This window comes from Kryptolebias marmoratus, linkage group LG16, assembly GCF_001649575.2.
Source record: "Kryptolebias marmoratus isolate JLee-2015 linkage group LG16, ASM164957v2, whole genome shotgun sequence".
In the NCBI taxonomy this organism is placed as follows: domain Eukaryota; kingdom Metazoa; phylum Chordata; class Actinopteri; order Cyprinodontiformes; family Rivulidae; genus Kryptolebias; species Kryptolebias marmoratus.
The window spans coordinates 7,568,953-7,586,837 of record NC_051445.1 but is presented as its reverse complement, the minus strand read 5'-3'; the positions used below and the strand labels follow the sequence as shown (position 1 = coordinate 7,586,837).

Sequence of the window (17,885 nt, the reverse complement as noted above, 5' to 3'; positions counted from 1 at the left end):
TATTCATGGGCTTATAGTGTCATTTGCTTGTGGCTTCCAAATTGAAAACAGAACATAAAAAAACCAGACATTTTGTTTTTGAACAGCATTTTTATATAAAAACAACGAGATCAAAAAAAACCTTAAAATACAACTTATTCTTTAAATAAAATATACATACATTTAAACAGTTCAGCTACAGGTGTTCAATAGTTTACAATAATCTGTGCATGATTAGATCACAAAAAAATGTTTTGAAACGCAGATCAGATAATCTTATGCAAATAGACTTCATAGATGTACAAATATTTAATCATATTAAGTCAAATACTGGGCTTTATCATTTGTAGTGTTCAGCTTGAGCAAGAGTCCATCTAGGAGGAGCCTTAGGTCAGGAAATGCTGAAAGAACTCCTGAGTCTTCCTCTTTTCTGCAAGATCCTGCTTTGTAGGCGACCTCATAAGCAGGGAGGCAAAAATCGTGGCTGTGCAGAAAGAAAATTCATTACAAATGATGAACAGTTTAGCATTTTTTACCATACAAGAGAGACTTATTATCCTTGGATGCAAAGGGAGTGTTTACTTTAATAATTGAACTTAACTTATTTTTTTGTATATGTCAACATAAAAACACTTTGCTTATATATTCAGTTTGATAAAGAAAATATTAAACATTAGATTTATGTAAGTTTCATTTGGTTTGTTAGTTTCACTTCACATGCTCAACATTCTGACTCAAGCACAAAACTACAGCTCACCCACAAAAAAAAAAAAGAGCAACTTTATTTATCGTCTTACCCAAAATGCTGACATCTAATCGATTGCTAGATGAATTCTTCAACAGCTCACGAAGAAAGGCAGCTAAATAGTTGAACACATTTTTATGGCACAGAGGTAGCATGGAAATGACCTGAAGACAAAAAGGTTTAAACATCAGTCAGAAAGTTTTATACTTCAACATCTTGGAAGAGATTAGTGTTAAAATCCCTGCCAGCTGATTTACTTACTTTCTCACACTGACTCGCATTGGAGCAGCATTCGAGGCACTGCTGGTAAAAAGAGAAGGGAACCACCGGCTCTGGGAGGGCATCTAAGAAAAGAAGCAGGGCTTCTGCCACTGAGTGGTTACTGCCCGCTGCAGGTCGACAAGGTCAAGGTAGAAATACTTACATAAGACAGCTTGTTCTGAAATATAAAGGTGCCAAACGAGAATCAAATTTACTCCTACATTCTATGTTTTAAAGCTAAAAAACTAATTTAACAGAAAAAACAGAGTAGATGTTACAAGAACAAACTTTAACTCCACAGTAAATTGTATCTTGGAAAACATACAAAAGCAACATGCACAAAGCACACAGTGCAGCTTCCTTAAATACTGTACAATGATTTATTTTTACAATTTTTTATACTGAAGCTAGTTTGAAGGATACGGAGGGAATCTGGCATCCCTGAATCAAGACAATCCCTTATTTCAGCAAACTCGCTCCGAAGCCCGGGCTGCTGAAATAAGTCTTCCTGTAAACAGAAAATGACATAATTTGACTTTAGTTTCCTCAAAGAGCAGAGGCAAAATAAACACTGCATTACACTTAAATTAAATAACTTTTAAAAACAAACATTAAAAATGTTTATATTAAATCAAAAATACCAAAAATAACCAAACTGAAGAAATTTAACCTGGCAATTATTTGTCAAAAAGCTTTTTTTAACCCCTGATAAGCTGAATGATCAGACTGTTTTCACAAAAATTGTAAACTTTTTAAAGAAAAACAAATCATCTGTGCAAATGTTTAGAGAATGTACTGCGTATTTCTGACATTAGTACATGTGAAAGCATGGCGAGTTCAAGCCATTTTAATTTGATGCCGACAGAATCCCCTTGGATTGTATGGCAGCCATTTTCCAGCTGTTTGTTACAGCAGTTTTTAACCAATATTTGACCAATCCCTTATGTCTCTGTATTATTTAGATCCAAGATATATGAGAAAAATTAGGCTTCGCTGTGAAGCCTTTAACTCTCCACTGATTCATATTGCCTGAAAATACCTTATAAAATTATTTCCTAACAAACCCTGTAGGAATGTCATAAATTGTGGTATCAACCCAAAACAGACTGCAGTGATTTTGTTACAGAACCACCAATGAGGTATTGCTATCAAATCTTCTCACCTGTTTGACTGCATTACGGAATAAATGATCCACCATCATCCAAAGTTCTTTGGGAATGTCAAGAGGCTTTTCAGTGGTTGCTCCGTTCTCATTCACAGACTTCTCAGACTGATGTTGAGGACAAACACGAGGAAAAAAGAGTTGAAGCTTAATTCAAACACAGATCTCCAACACACTCAAATCAACTTTGTTACAGCAGTGAATGGAAAAGGGTTATATCTAAACATCACTAACCAGTTCAAGGAGTGTCTCTTCTGGCATGTCTTGAATAGGTTCCCTCATGTGGCACAATAAATAAATCGAGGTACCATAACAGCTTGGCAGATAGTTCCCAGTTACAGAGATAAAATAGTCTTTGCCCCTCTCTAGATGGAGAACCAGGATGTCCTCAATCTTCTGCTTGCCACAGTTAAGATCTGGTGCCGTCAAGCGGTTTACAAAAACCTCAAGATCAATGTCCACAGAACCACCTGGATAACAAGAAATACACACATATAAATTTAAAGGGTGGTTAGCTGTCTAACCCAAGTAAAGATGTTAAGAACCATGAGAATAAGTTGTTACAACTACTGCGATGAAAGTTTTGTTTTAAGGACATAAAGAAGTCAAATCAAAATCTTAGCTAAGGAATCAGGCTGAAGGCAGGGCACTCATGTTTCATTTAAATGAAATCTTCGGCTCCTAGATCAACATAACTGCTCAGATTTCTCACCCTGAGCAATGAAGCCTTTGGGAGGGTTGGCAGTGAGCCAGGGCTTAGAGTATGTGGACTCATTTGGCTTCTGGATAAACTCAAACTGACATGGGACCTGCCCATCATTGAAGAGGCTCAGTGTCTCTGCCTGGTGTTTCATGTACCTCACGTCCTTGAAGTGGAACTGAAAGAACACAAATTCAGGAGGCAAGATCAAAACGGTGTTCTCTGTGATCCAATTGTAGCCTTTAAATATTTGCATTAGGCTTAAAGCTCAGGCTGAATACAGGGCATCATTAGTGGTGGTCAGCACAAAGTATATTAAAAGGACCCAATGGGAAGGCAGTTTTACATAGGAGGTAAAACAAAAGGATTACATTCTCTGTTACACTCTATTACAGGACAGGAAACTTTACCTCTCGCTTGGACAAGGTTACAGAGGGAATGCATTCATTCTCCATTTTATCTAAATTGCGTACAATCTCCTCAAAGGTCTTCTTATAAGCTTCATTATTTATTCTCTTGATCTGTGGCAACAAAATAAAATGAGTCAGAATCTTTAAGGGGCCCTGGGAACCATAAAAACATTGTAGTGACATTTAATGCCACTCTAAGAAACGGTATTCAACATAAACAGAAAAGACAATTTCAAATCGTAATGCATTTTTCACCAACATGTCATGTTTTAAAAGGTAAAACAGAGAAAATGCATGTTTTTCCTACATGAAATCCAACAGAAATGAATTAAACATAAAAAAGTTAGAAAACAGGAGGATTTACCCCAATGACGAGCAGAGAACTGACAGGTTTGTGGTCACTGGTCTTCAGATCCATATGACTCTCGTAATGTTGCTGCTTTATATTCTTCCCTCTCCACAGAATGCGGTCACACCACGCAGGGACACGACATTTTTCACTAGATGCAGAGGAATAAATAAAAAGTATTTATAGTATTTTACTACGAGTAGCAAAAAAATCACAAAACTGAAATTGAATCTCTCTCAGAGTTAATCTCTACACAATTATCAGTTATTAGAGAAACAATTCTGATAGATGAATGTGTGAAAAAAAAACCAAAATGCCACCACTAACTGAAGGCCACATTGACTTTTGGGCATATTTAATGTTAATTAACAGAGCAACGAAGAGGCAGAACAAACACTGAGAACACAGAGCAAAGATTATTGTGATTTTCTGAATAAATGAAAGTGATGCTTTTCTTTCCTCCCAATACAGCACATAATAATTACAATACTAATAACAAATCATCACAATCACGTAGCTAAACCAGGCATAAAGTAAAATCCAAATAAAACACAAAATTACAACATATCAAATTATTAAGATCTAAATACAGACAACACATGTTTAAAGGCAGCACAAAGGCGAAAGATTAAAAAAAGTCAATGTAATTTGTTCTGGATGAGTTTTGTTTTATTGTTCAAACTTAAACCTGAACATAAGTCATCTGGTGGCCGTCTTTCTGTTCAAAAACTCAGTGAATTTGTGTTGAACCCTTGAGTAATTAAAGAGACCCCATACTTTATAAAAATAAAAAAAACTGTTAATTGAGGAAATGGAATAAAATGCTTTCAGAGAGAAACATGTCTGGGATAAACAGATTTGTTTTCTGCGTGGCAAATATAAAAAAAGACCCTTGTTTTTCAGTAATTACTGAAATTCTGAACACTACGCCACTGAAGACAAATCTTAATATAAATGTCTCTATTTGCATGTTTCATGTTTTACATGTTTCTATTTGCAGTCAGGATTACCTAGTATCCCAATTATCAGAGCCAGTATCGTATTTGTAGGTGGGCTGGAAATCAATCTCTCCTTCCTCAAAGCCATCAAACACAGCCTCCTCATTGATCTGCCTCTTGAGCTGAGGATCACATGCAGCTGATAAATATCACCCGTCATGAACACACAATGAGAACTGTTCAAACAGAATAATAATAAACGCACCTGATCATGAGTGTGCAGCGTCTCAAAGTCCTTCTTGCTGATTAGTTCTTTCACACTGTCAACGTCAAGGTCACTAATTCTGTAGTTGAGGTCTCCAACCCATAAAACCACACTGACAAAGAAAGCAAAGAGACGTGCACAAACAGGACTGGATTAAATGATGACTCAAATGAATATTAGGTGAGTATTTGCTGCCTCGTTTTATGACTAAGTTTCCATCCTGAGTGCTGCTTGTATTTTCTGTTTGATGCAGCAACATTATATATGTATTCACACCCTTAGATAAGGTTTAACTGAGGTGGGCATTGATGTTTTGTGGCTTTTTTCCCTACATTAAAATGCATATACTGAAACTGTTAAAAACAGATGGTCATGGGTATGTTTTAGTCATCTGCAGCTAATTCACTGGAAGTTTAGCTTTGCTCTGATAGCACAATTGCTCGCCCGTCCAGAAACTCAGGAGGGAAAGGAAAAGGGAGCATGACTATAACAGGTGTTCAGAGATGGTGATTTAAAAATGAATAAACACTTTAGTTTTAAAGAAAAACAGAACTAGATCCAGCAGTGGTTCAGAATTTGAAAGTAAGACTAACAAAATATGGGTATCAGCAGAACATGTCTTGACTAAAAGGTCACAGGATTTTGTTTTACCACCTGAAATGTCATGAACAGCTAAACTCTTCATGTTCACCCACAGTAATGAAAGGGTGAAATAATCCAGATGCAAGTCTTGTTGGTTGAATAAGTCCAATACAACAAAAGCATAAAAGAGGAGAAAAAAAGAATCACATTTGCAGCAAGAAAATACATTTGAGACATGTCCACAGTTAGTGTCATGGAAAAGTCAGGATTCAAAAATCTTTTTAAGGCAGCTGATTCAAAGTAGGACACGCATGGGTGAAGTGCCTGTTATTACTTTTTTCACACAGCAAAATCACTACAAGTGGATCTTTCAGGGACAGAAAAGGTTCTACTAGTTAACATTATTTAATGATTGGACTTTACATTCACATCTTCAACTTTAGTCTCTGTGACTTTCAACAATCCTTATTTTATTTGATTATACCTTTGATACTTTATTGTAACAAACACGATCAAGCAGTTTAATTTATGTAATTTTAAAGTCCTTTTTCTAAGTGTTCCAGTTACATGCACATTTTGATGCATTGAGCTGTCTTTGTTAAAGGTCACAAAAAAATAAAAAAAAAAAATAACTAGATCACAGAGGGAACAGCTTCCAGCCATATCGCCCAGCTGTAGGTGTAAGTATATTAAAGGTTAGGTGGGACATACTTGTGCTTCATGATGGTGAGTGGAGGCTGGGTAAGATCGAGTTGACGAAACAGGAGTCGACTGCAGATATCCTTGTAGTCCTGATTACGTCGCTCAAATTCTTCAACGTGGGCAGCAAGGTGAGAATTAACCACGCAGATATTCGAGTTGTGAAACCGAAAACGGATTGCAACAGCACCCTTGTTTCCCTAAAAGAAAAAGTTGGTGAAAATCCAGTCAGAATGTTGTTAATCAAATCCTGCAGGCAAAAGTAAAAAAAAAAAAGTAGTGTTGCAAGACAGTAAAGCAGTACTTTTACAGTATTTCTTTAAAACTTGCATGTTTCGGTTGATTCTCAGTAAAGATAACAAACCAGTCTTCTACGGCCAAAAGAAAACACACAAAGAGCTGCCATTGGTCATCAGCCAGCTGCTGTATGCTGCAGGGACTGCTAAGCAAGCATTGTCAAAACAAAACTAGTCTGTTTTACAACACTGCGTGGTGAAAATAAAGTTTGAGCTACTGGATCCAACTAATCAACAGTGAGTGAAAACTGAAGAAAAGGGAGAAAAAAATAACTAATCTGAATCATAAGAGTAAAACTTTTATGTATTTTATTGCCTCATTCTGTTCTATTTTAATTTCAGTGACAATGAAATAGTCATCAGTGAAACCCAATATTTAGCTGAGAAATTTAATATTAATGAGTCCAGCTACTAATGATACAAGCCCTATCCTGCCTTTTTGTGCCCCACAGTGTATGTTTTCTAACATGGTGGAATGAAAAAAAAATATTTCAAGTGGAAGGATGACAAAAGCAGCAATATTTAAAATGACCAAACACTGGCAGCTGGCAGAGGTGTTTGAAACATTTCATAAAAAGGTTATGTTATGTTTCTGACAACGATACATAAAGATTAGGGGGGAAAAAAAACTGCAACAATCTTTTTCTTTTTTTTCATCCTGAGGTCAAATAAGAACCATTGTCTTACTCAAAGCCCCGATCACAGCTGCCCTCATAAAAGGCGTTAACCTTTGTGATAAAAAATATTCTAATAAAAGAGCTGAAATCTTCATGGCTGTCCGTACATAAAAGAGACAGCTCACCATCCTTCCCATGATGCCCGTGCCCACAGTCTCAGCCTCCACATCAGAGATGAACTCTGCATGCTCCTTCTTCACGTAGAAGATCAGCATGATGCCGACCAGACGCACCAACTTCACCTGAAGCAGCGAAGGACGAGATTCCAGATAGGATTTAAACAACCACGTGTGCTCAGACACTTGCACCAAATATTTCTCTAACTGATGTGTTGTCAGAGTGGAGTGAGCTGCTTGGATCTATGAGACTACAACAAAAGTAAAAACATTCAAAAGGTGAAGACATTAAAGCATGTCTTAGCTGAAAACACAAGAAAACATTAGCAGAATTGTATATTCCTGATATTTGCGTGTTAAAGAAGGGGTTAAGTCAGCCTCACTAACAATCTAACACAAATCAACATCGCAAAGTTAGCTTGAAAGCAGAAAGAAGAAGTAACACCTATTTCTAATGTCTTGTCATCTAAGAAACACGTCCCGTAAATTCTTCGGACAAACCAGAAAATCAAACGAATAAGGAAGTTCACAAGACAGAGTCAGCACTCTGAGAAAAGGGAAATACAAATTGAACAATGAGAATAGAAAGACCAAAAAATAACACGTAATACGAGTTCTGACTTGGTTATTCAAAGAAACGAGTATTAAACCTGTTGTGTCAAAAATATAAAATGCTTCTGGCTCTCACACTAGAACAGAAAACCCTCTGTGAGGATGAGTGAGACATTCTGTGAAAGCAAGATTTGGGGGGAAAAAAAATAAAAAAGGAGGGATGAAAGAAGACATTTCCTTACTAAGGCATATTTGGCATCTGGATGCAAAGCCTCGGACACGGCCTTTGTCCACTCCGGCTCTTTGGGGGTGTCACTGAAGAAAAAGGCCTCTTTGCTGAGGTCAAGCTCCTGAAAACTACAAAGACACAGGCGAGAAAAATGCATACAGTTTGATTCCAGCTTTCAAAACCGCTTCTCTGCTAAATAAACTTTTTCACTCCATCACACCAAAAACTGTAAACTAAAACGTAGGCAGGATTAGCGGGCCTGTATGCCTGTAAACTGTGGGTGGGCATGTTCTCTACTTAAAACCAGTTCAATGGCTGCAGGCATCTGTCAGAGATCTGAGCAGCAGACGTCTGTTTTTGTAATGGGATTAAGCAGGAAATCACAGAACTTTTCTTCATCAGCGGGCTGAATCGGACTTACCCGACGCAGTATATATCAGGAGGGTTGGGAGTGCAGCTCAGCCAGGGACGGAGGCTTTCCTTTGGTGCCTGTCCGTTCACATTGTACGTACCAAGAAAAAAGCTGAAAACAGAACAAGAGAAATATCAGATTATTAAACTGATCCAGCTGAGGCAATTATCTCTTCTTATGATTTCTGCTTCAGGAAACTAAATGATGTATAAAACTGGCATTCTGTTTCACTGCAACACTGTGGATCATGTCTACAAACTTTCTCTGATGTCCTAAAGTGCACAGATGCCTTTTTATTACATTTAACTAAATTTTCCAGTGAAACCGTGAAAAAAAAAACCCAAACAAAAGTGGAAACAAAACAGAAAACCTGAACTGTAAAGAAGAAAACTGAAGAACCGTGTGGTTATATAACAAATGCAGAACTATATAAAGCACAAAGACACAGTGGAAAATACCAGCATCTTATCTACTGACCACTCAGCCCCACACTCACTGTAGGAAAGCCAAGCCCTTTTCATTTCCATCTCATCTGGGATTTCGACACTTAAAACGAGTTTCCTTCCATTCATCAACCCACATGTGGCTTTCAAACAGTAGCTGTGTTTTCATGCCTTTTCTCAGGGTCAGCATGCAGTTGTTTTTGTGCTGATCGCCACTGATCGGCACAACATTTTTTTTATCTTAATGGGCTTGACCTCCATTACTCAAAGATAAATTGATGTTTACACAAAAAATCTTGTATCTGCTGCTTTCCATCAGCATGATTATTCAGTACGTTCTCAGTGTGTGTTGTCTTCACAGATAAAAAAAACAACAGATAATAACTTATTCAAATCAGTTATTTTCTGATAATAGAACATCCTAATCAGCATGCCAAATACTACATTTCATTTCAATGTTTTGAATGTTTTAACACTGTGCACTTCCTTATGAATTTATTTGGTTAAAAAGATGAAAATACTTTTGTAATATTTAAGATTTATTCATTATGCTGACCAAACATTGTACATTCACTACACAGATCTACCAGCAGGAGGCAGTATTCAGTTAAAAATAATATATATTTTTAGTTGTTTGATAACGGGCACACACACACACACACAAACACTAATAGACATTAAAATGGCTTTGCCTCACATAAATATTTAAGGAGCTACAACTCCAGTCACAAAATGGCTACACACTGCATTGGTGCATCTCAGACAACATTGCTCAATCAAATACAAACCCACAAATATTGACTCATTCTTTTTAAAAATACTTTTAAAGTCGAAACTGGACTCACACTGCACCCACTGACTTTTCCTTGGAATATCAGAAAGTATTTTTTGTGGTTTTAACTGGTAACCGTGTACATCAGACATCACTGGCTGAGTTAAAATAACTGGATTTACCTCTTAAATTTAGATTCTCATCTAAAAAGTGACACCAAAGAAAAAAGAGAGACTTAAAATGAGATAATTCTGAAACATTGTGGTGATGAATTAAAAAAAAGGTTTCAGCCAAAAAAAGGGAACAATTAAAAGCTATGTCACGCTTCTTAAGAATAAATTCACCAGGAAACTATCAAACTTACAGCTGTAGCCAATCTACAAGTTTTACTGACAGAGTTCTCAGATCCAAGCTGGCTTAGAACAGAATTATTTTACCTGTAGTCCTCCAGGTAGGTATAAAGGTCCTCGTTTTTTAGGAGCTCACACTTGATGAGGTTGTCACGTAGACCGAACTGCGGCATGGTGAGAATCTGAGCTTTGTTGGATGTTGTGTGGCTGGACGAGCGCACCAGATCATCCCGGTCCTCTCGACTATAGGTGGTGGAACTGCGGATCGTAGGAGAGGAGAAAACAGTTGGCCGTGGCAGAAGACAAGGCAGCATGAAAGTACTTTGTCAAATTTGAGTAATTTAGATGAATTTACAATACAAAAATACACTTGGATGTTTTTCTGCTTGGCTAACTTCATCAAGACATGCCTACTATAAAAGCTACAAATGACTTTATGGCTTGAATTTAGAGATATTACACCATTTTCTAGTCCAACAGCCTTCTGCACGATAAATCACACTGACAACAGTGAATTGGTACACACTGATGTTCTATTTTCATGTCATCAATATTGAATGAGGCTGTAAGGAGTCAAAGGAATGTAATATGCCTGGATTCTGTGATCTTCCAGGGATTTCTGGTAATCAAACACTATTTAAAGTTCAGGAATTCATTCCACGAAACTTTCAGGTTAATCTAAACCCAAACATTACCATTTGTCCCCTGGACTTTGTAGTAAAACATCAGAAAAAGGAAATGGTAACAGAAACATTTTTGCATGCAACAGTTAAAAGTTAGACTGCTATGTTACAATAAACTGTTCCAAATATATGCAGATACTAATTGTGAAAGGAAGATAAAGCTAAATTTATTACACAGACTATTTTTTAAAACAGTGTTGAGTGAATTTGCAAACAAGCTGAAGCTGCTGCAGGCAAAAGTATTATTATCAGTGCATTTGTTTGGACTCTTTTTGATCCCTCAAACCAAACCTTCAATCTCAATGAAGAGATTGAGGGTTTGCTTTTGAGTTTGGCCTTTTATTAACAGGGTGGAGGCACACCTGCACCTGTACAGAAAAGTCTGTTTAGCTGACATAAAGCACACAACATAACATGAAAAGTTGCATGATTATCTTGTTTTTGCAGTCGCATGAAGCCAAAATAGCTGTTAAAATGTATTTTTAACTGCTCATGCTGCCAATTAAAAGCAGCTTTTACTTCAGAAGGAGAATATTGCCAAACTTCAACCACCACTGTAAAAACTGCACAGGAGCTGCAAGATGTAAGATAAAACGCTCTTACCTCTCTGAGCTGGAACAAACTTTGGACTTTTGGGTGGTATTATTCGAAACTTTCAGCTTTTCTAAAGATTCCTTTTTGTCTGACGATTTCTCTGTTTGGAAACAAAAAAAAGATGGACAAAAATTACAATTTAAGATTGCAGCATATTTTAGCAGGTTGTCTTTAAGAACTATCAACACACACACAAAAAGTCACCTGGTGTTTACAGGTCAGTTTACTAAGAAAGAAGTCACCCCATTAGTAAACTAAAAGCCGGTAAATAACTAAAATTGTGAGTAAGCTGGCAGCAATTATGATTCAGAATAAAAACAAACAACTTGAGCGTATTAATCTCCAGTCAGGGCTCAGTTATTGCCTTCACTTGACGGGGGGATTTCACACTTAGTTACAGTTACTGCATTCTAAGTAGGTGAATTTAAAGGCTGAGTGTGAAGTATGAGACAGCACAGGCCCTGTCTCCGGCAGCTTGGCAGCACAGACTGCTGGCCCCACCGAAACTGAAAACCAAGAATTTTTGGTGAGAAGTTTACACTCCTAAAAAAAAGGTACTGCGAGCCACTTAAGGACTCCATCTAAACGACGGTGCATACTGACCCAAAGGACAAGTCTTATTTATTAAAACAGGATTTGAATTAGCAACGAAAGCTTTATTTGCAATCTGGTAACAATATGTAACGCTTGTTCTGAGACATGGCAAAATAAAAAAAAGTAGTTCTGCGAGGCGTCAGGTTGACCTTTGCTGTTACTAAAATTTCAGCAGTTCATCTTTTCATTCCATCATGGCATCCTTATTAAAGTAGTTTCTAAGAACATTCATTCATGAAAACAGTGTTGACATAAAACCAGACTACCTGAACTATATAAACATCTTCAGACCTGCTGTATGTACCAATCTTTGTAAGGAAAGAAGTAAAAGATCATGTTAAACATATAAAAAAAAAAACATTCTAAAACATCCCAGAAGGATCCACTAACATTTCTATCAACATCCAGTAACTTTTTTTACTGTGTGCACAAGAACAGCGTTTTGTTTGACTGAGAAAACTTGCAACAATCTGTGAAATTACTTTCAAAGAATGTCCTTTGGGAACGCTCTAACTTAAACGAAGGAAACCTTAAAGTGCACGTGACGCACAAGCAGCTGTTAACTTCAGTTTTCTGAGCTAATTACCACGGTAAATAGAGTCAGTGATGTTTTATCAGGATAAAGCTGAGGAAAATACGATTTAAGGAGTGAGCTTTAAGGACTAAGCTTAAATTGAGAAGTCCACCACCTCTCAAGCCAGACCCTTTATGCTCAGATCATCTCATGTTGAGAAATGAAGTCGCAGCCGCTTTTGTCAGACCTTGAAAATAACGTTGCGTGAAATCTGACGCAATGTCACAAGATGTCACAATCACAGTACAGGTCGTGAATGACTCTCAGCTACTACCACACCATGTTTTAGCACAGCGTCTGTAAAACAGCCAGCCAATTTTTTTCTGTTTGCTAAACTGAGTTGGCTGTCTACTTTCTGCAGGTGTCATCAAAATCTGCCCAAAGTGTAGTTACCCATCTACGATCTGAAATCAACATCAAATTATCTGCAGCATCTTTGTTACCTGCTGCAGCCGAACCACTTTATTGAAGGTGAGTAATCATTACCCAGGTGAAGCTCTGTTATTAACACGGATAACAACACGGTGCTGCATAATTATGCTTTCAGTTCGTCTAAGCAGCAACTGAACTTTCAGCCAACCACAGGAAAGCTGCACCAAGTCTGCAGTTTCACACAGCCATGCATGAGTCTTTATCTGCGTTTCTATCTGTTAGTCAGCACAAATGATAGTCCGTTTTATCAGGTCTCAGACTCTTCCGTATTAAAACATGAACAGCCCTTTTTTTCCACACTACAACCGCACAAAGTTCAGTCTTACACAACCTCCAAGGCCTCCGACTGTGTATATTTATCGTCAGTTAACCTCGCCTTAACTACCTTGTTTTAATTCATTTTTATCTGGATTTAAAAACGCCCTTTTTAAAACGTTGTTCCCTAAGAAACGCTTGGATTCTTCGGAGCTGAACGAAAGATAAATACATAAATAAAAGCAAACAGTGAGGCGCGTTTACTCAATGGGAGAGGAAAAGTTTACAGACAACTGATTTCAGCTAAGAGGCTTAGCAAATAAGAAGAGCTTAGGGACGAATGCGCAGGCGAAGGGAAAGAGAATAAAACAGCAAACAGATAAATATATACATTAAAAAAGGGGAAAAAAACAGTCTTAAAGGATACAACCCGCTCATCAACAGGTGTGCCACTGGCGACATCATTCAAATAGCATTAGCATTAGCTGCTACACTTTAATCAGCTATGAAACATTCGCGTTATGTTTCATTTTAAAAAGGTACAGTTTTATATACCAACGTTGCTGCTACAACCACAACAAACAAACGACACACCTCTGCTCGGCTGACGAGTCCCCGAAAAGCCCGCAAGCTAATATCTGGCTAAATGTAGCGTCTTTAGCTTTAGCGCGGAACAGCTAGCTAAGAATCTCTGCTGTCTGACTGGTCCACCCTCCTCCTCTTCCTCCTCTCCGCGCTGCTATCGCCTCCTCGGCGTCGACAAAACGACGCTGTAGGATTCATTTTTTTCATACCAGAGTCTCTCATCGCCACCGCAGACATGTCCCTGCGCCGCTGCCGCTCATTGTGCGCAGCAGCTCGATGTTCGGTCTGCGCGTCTCAGTCGGACCTGCCCATGCTAGCTCTGGAGGCTGGAAGGAGGAGGAGTTCACGGTTTCCTGCTGCGCGCGCGCGCACACACACACACACACACACACTCACACACGCAGGACGCTGAACGAGAAATGCCTCTGGAAATGCCTCATTACGCTAATGTTAAGAATTTAAGCTCATGCACGTAAAGAAAGAAAACACTGTGACTGGAAGTCGCTCGCTCAAAGGAATAAACACGAGCAGCAAATGCTTCCTGCAGCCTTTAACATCACCCTGCACGGACTTTTACACTGATCTGTGTATGTGTGTGTGTGTGTGGGGGGGGGGGGTTTGCATAAAAGTCAAAACAGCATTGTTCAGCATGCAAAAAAAGCAAGACACAACAACAACAAAAAAAAGAAACCTCACAAAGATGTATATCTGCATGAAATGAGCCACCATGATCAGAAGAGAGCATGGGAACGTGTGTTTACATTCAAAGCAAATACTGATGATTATCTCAGTGTTTCTTGTTTATGTGTCTAAATGAGTTTCTGCTTGAGTTTTTTTTAATTTAGTCATGACTTCTACCTTGACCACACAAGCTCCATTGAGCTAAAAAAAAAAAAGAGACGATGTTATGCGTAGGATTTCTGCAGCAGCATGTCTAAACATCCGGCATTAAAACTAGTGTACAGGTTGAACCAGTTGCATTCAAAGGAAGTGGTGTTTTTAAAATCTCACATCTTTATGATGCAACCCTCGATGCCAAAAGCAGCTCACGCAGCGTGCTGCGTCGCTGGCTGCACTGACGCTGGACGCCCTGACGCTGGACGCCCTGCTGCAGATCAGGGATTCTTACAGGTGCCAGGGAGACACCGGCTGAGATGAGGAAGAGACGACAAACCTGTTTTGTGGTGCTGGTTGTTTTTATGAGGTTTGCCCTGGGGTACGAGGACTTGTTTCATGGCTTCCTTGCTTCTGCTGGCTATCTTGTACTTGTTGATCCACTCAAACTTGGGTACCTGCGTGGGAGACCTACAAATATCTACAAAAACACAAAGAATTAGGTTACTATTATTATTATTATAAGTCTTTCCAATACTGATGTCTGGTCAAACGTTCTTGTGATGTTTCTATAGTATAACAGTTTTTCATCCTCCAAAAAGCCCAGAAAGCGTTTAGGATAACTTGTTTAGGATAAGTGTCACACATGAAGTGTCCTGTTTAAACAATATTTCTCCCTTTTTGCCACTTAGAGTAAAACTCCTAAGCACACCACTAAGATAAGCGATGATACTGTTACTCTAAACCCAGGTAAAAACTCCCATCAGTGAAATGTCACAGATATAATATTGTTCCTGATAGATATCTTCAGTTCAACTTCAGACTGAACTACTTTTCCTCCAAATAGATGGTGTAAGTAAATTATTAGGGCTGTTTATTCCTGATTTAGAAAAGTAACTCTTACATTATTTACACCAAAATAAATGAAAGTTGCATTGTTTAGGTGCTTGAATTCTGCAAACTTTCCCCCATGAAGTGTGTGTGAGCTTCCAAGGATTGCACACACACACACACACACATCAGTTGAACCTACCACTCCATGCCTTGTTGACTTCACCGAGGAAAAGACGAGAGTGGGACCCAAACGGAAGCGTGATCTCTAACTCTTTGCCCTTGTAGCTCATTCTCACTCTGGTATCAGCTCCTTCAGTCAGACACAGAGTTTATTATCAGGTAGTCGATGAGTGAGCTTTGACACACTCATCATAACTGAAAAAATAAAAAATAAAAAAAATATTTATGGGAACTCACCCACAACCACAAGCTGTTCTGGTGAGGAAACTGAAAAAAAGAGTGCAGCACGAGAAACATGTGAGAACACTTCAAAGAAAGGACCGCAACGTCTTAATTTTAGTGCAAAGACTAACGATAAAGCTACAAGAAGATTTATTTCTAAAGATAAGTGAGATGAAGTAGAATAAATGCTGTTTACCTTCAACAACAGCAAAGTCAAGAGAGATGGGAATGATGTTCTCCAGTGATACATCATCAGCTGTAATGGCCATTCTTCGATGGGTGTAAATAAAGATTCTGCAAATAATACAGTTTGATTAAAGTAAAAAAAGGTCACTAAACTGAAACTTAGTTTTAGGATTTATCTGTATGAAAGAAGAAAAAAAGGACAATATTCGTAAATTACATGATAAGACTTGCAAAGGATGTTGAAACTTACGCATGTTCATTTCCAGACTCCACCAGTCCCAGCAGTCTGCTCTCTGAGTGATCATCGTATAAGACGTCACACTGGACAGCATGTTTACAGATCCGTTAAGGAAATTATATATATATATATATATATAGAGAGAGATTTTTTTTGAAGAATGGCTATTTGACAATAAAGTGGCAATTTTAGATTTAAATGAAACTTTTATAAAGTATTCACTGGATGTACATGTAAAATTGATTATATTTTGGACTCAATCCAATTCAATATGGCTGCCACAGCTAATCATTGTTAGCCAATACAGAAATGACTCTAACTTTGTCAAATGTACAGATATTGAGCTAAGATGTGGTGTGGTAGTAGCTGAGACTAGTTCTCATTGCACAAGGTCTTTGTTAATTTTTTTGCCACTAACCCTTTGAAGTTTAATTATCACTTATAATGAACACACACAGAAGACACCATTCTGCCATATAAGAACATTTTCTTGCCTTGTCTTTTCTGGTAGCACTCATTTTTCAGTTTGGTCTAAAGTCTCTCTAAAGCATTCGGAGTATTTTTGAACTTGAGCAGGCCTCCACCTCCTCCACCGCCACCAATGAAATGGCAGGCAGCCCGTGAAACAAAGCTGCCCCCTCGCGGATGAAATGCGTTACTGCAGCAACCAAGAATAGGTTATTTATGGGAAGTAATTGTTGCTGACACAACCCGTTTCTCCTCCTGAAAAAAAAAAAAAAAATAGAAAAAACGTTTAAAACTGTTAATGCGATTTCTGAAGCAAAACTCGCCCAAATTCAAGTGTTTTTTTAAAACATGTAGCCCGAGGGTCGGTCTCTCAGGCCTCGTGCTTCAGCAGAAAGTATCTGTTAAGTTTTATTTAGTTTAAACCTCTTATCCTTACTTTGAATCCAACCCCACGAGGGACAAAGGATACTAAAACGCAGTTGTCTTCGCTTCTCAGAGTTTCTTGAATTGCGACGGACTGATCCATAGTGAAGACTTGACTGACAAGTTCAGCAGCACGTTTCCCAGACCAAAGAAATGAAAATCAAAAATCAAAATAATAAAAGTTCCCCGCGGAGGAGTTCCAAGTGAGCCAGCTACTCCTGTCTGAGGAGGTCAGGGAGCGACGAGGCAAAACCCAGCGGTTCTGCTCGGTCCGACATAACCGTTCCCCTCTCTCGACCAAGATGTTTTCTTGTTCTTCGACGCGCGCGCACTGCCACGCACCCATCAGGATCGCGCGTGCAGTCCGAGTGACGTCACAGCGGGGCTGTCACTCAGAGACTTTGGCTCGGTTCGGTGTGGATAAACCTCAGGTCAGTGATCCAAAGAGGATTAAATCCTTCAGAAGAGCTAAATCTAAAACCTGCAGAGAAAGTTATTTATTTTCTGTCTTATTTGAACTTGAGCTTTGGTTGTGCGGCCATGTTGTTCTAAACTTTGGTTGATTTTCCATTTTTAACTCATACTGAATCTACATCATGACTATTTACTGGTTATAAACGGCACTTCATGGTTTTTAGCCCTGTCTATGCACTGTTTTGTACACAGATTTGTTATTGTATACACAACTGAACACATATCTCATTAGCAACATTAACAAGAAACTTGCAGTAGGCTACTTCATTTTTCCTTTTTCTTTTTCTTTTACTTTCCTATTGCAGGATGGATTAGCCCTGAAACAACAAAAGCTCATCAGTCAAGAACCTGAAGGTTTTGTATTTCTGGCAG

The 17,885-nt window shown here is 38.3% G+C and overlaps 1 protein-coding gene across 2 annotated transcripts; it reads right to left on the bottom strand.

The window, feature by feature from the left end:
- Positions 1-70: 70 nt before the first annotated feature.
- inpp5b (inositol polyphosphate-5-phosphatase B) lies at positions 71-17,375 on the bottom strand. 2 transcript variants are annotated; one of them, XM_025005802.2, is made up of 23 exons: positions 17,086-17,375; positions 16,161-16,240; positions 15,921-16,018; positions 15,740-15,769; positions 15,522-15,632; positions 14,829-14,969; positions 11,224-11,314; positions 10,025-10,195; positions 8,382-8,483; positions 7,974-8,088; positions 7,189-7,305; positions 6,103-6,290; positions 4,810-4,921; positions 4,617-4,726; positions 3,622-3,757; positions 3,258-3,368; positions 2,860-3,025; positions 2,382-2,617; positions 2,148-2,255; positions 1,409-1,493; positions 986-1,113; positions 777-888; positions 71-463 (listed from the first exon to the last, which is right to left on the bottom strand). In XM_025005802.2, the coding sequence occupies exons 1-23, from the start codon at positions 17,140-17,142 to the stop codon at positions 366-368; spliced, it is 2,703 nt and encodes a 900-aa protein (XP_024861570.1). In that variant the 5' UTR covers positions 17,143-17,375; the 3' UTR covers positions 71-365. The 2 variants fall into 2 exon arrangements, with proteins under 2 accessions (XP_024861570.1, XP_017271114.1); XM_017415625.3 differs by lacking the exons at positions 14,829-14,969; positions 15,522-15,632; positions 15,740-15,769; ... (1 more) ...; positions 16,161-16,240; positions 17,086-17,375 and adding an exon at positions 13,864-14,232.
- Positions 17,376-17,885: the final 510 nt, after the last annotated feature.

What these genes read in the sequence shown, in the direction of transcription:
- inpp5b (XM_025005802.2), bottom strand. Translation starts at nt 17,142, where the DNA reads ATGGATCAGTCCGTCGCAATTCAAGAAACTCTGAGAAGCGAAGACAAC. An exon ending in AGAACAGCTTGTGGTTGTGG is followed by an intron (nt 15,633 to 15,739) that starts GTGAGTTCCCAT and finishes GTCTGACTGAAG; the next exon opens with GAGCTGATACCAGAGTGAGA. An exon ending in ATTAGATGTCAGCATTTTGG is followed by an intron (nt 464 to 776) that starts GTAAGACGATAA and finishes CTTTCTGCACAG; the next exon opens with CCACGATTTTTGCCTCCCTG.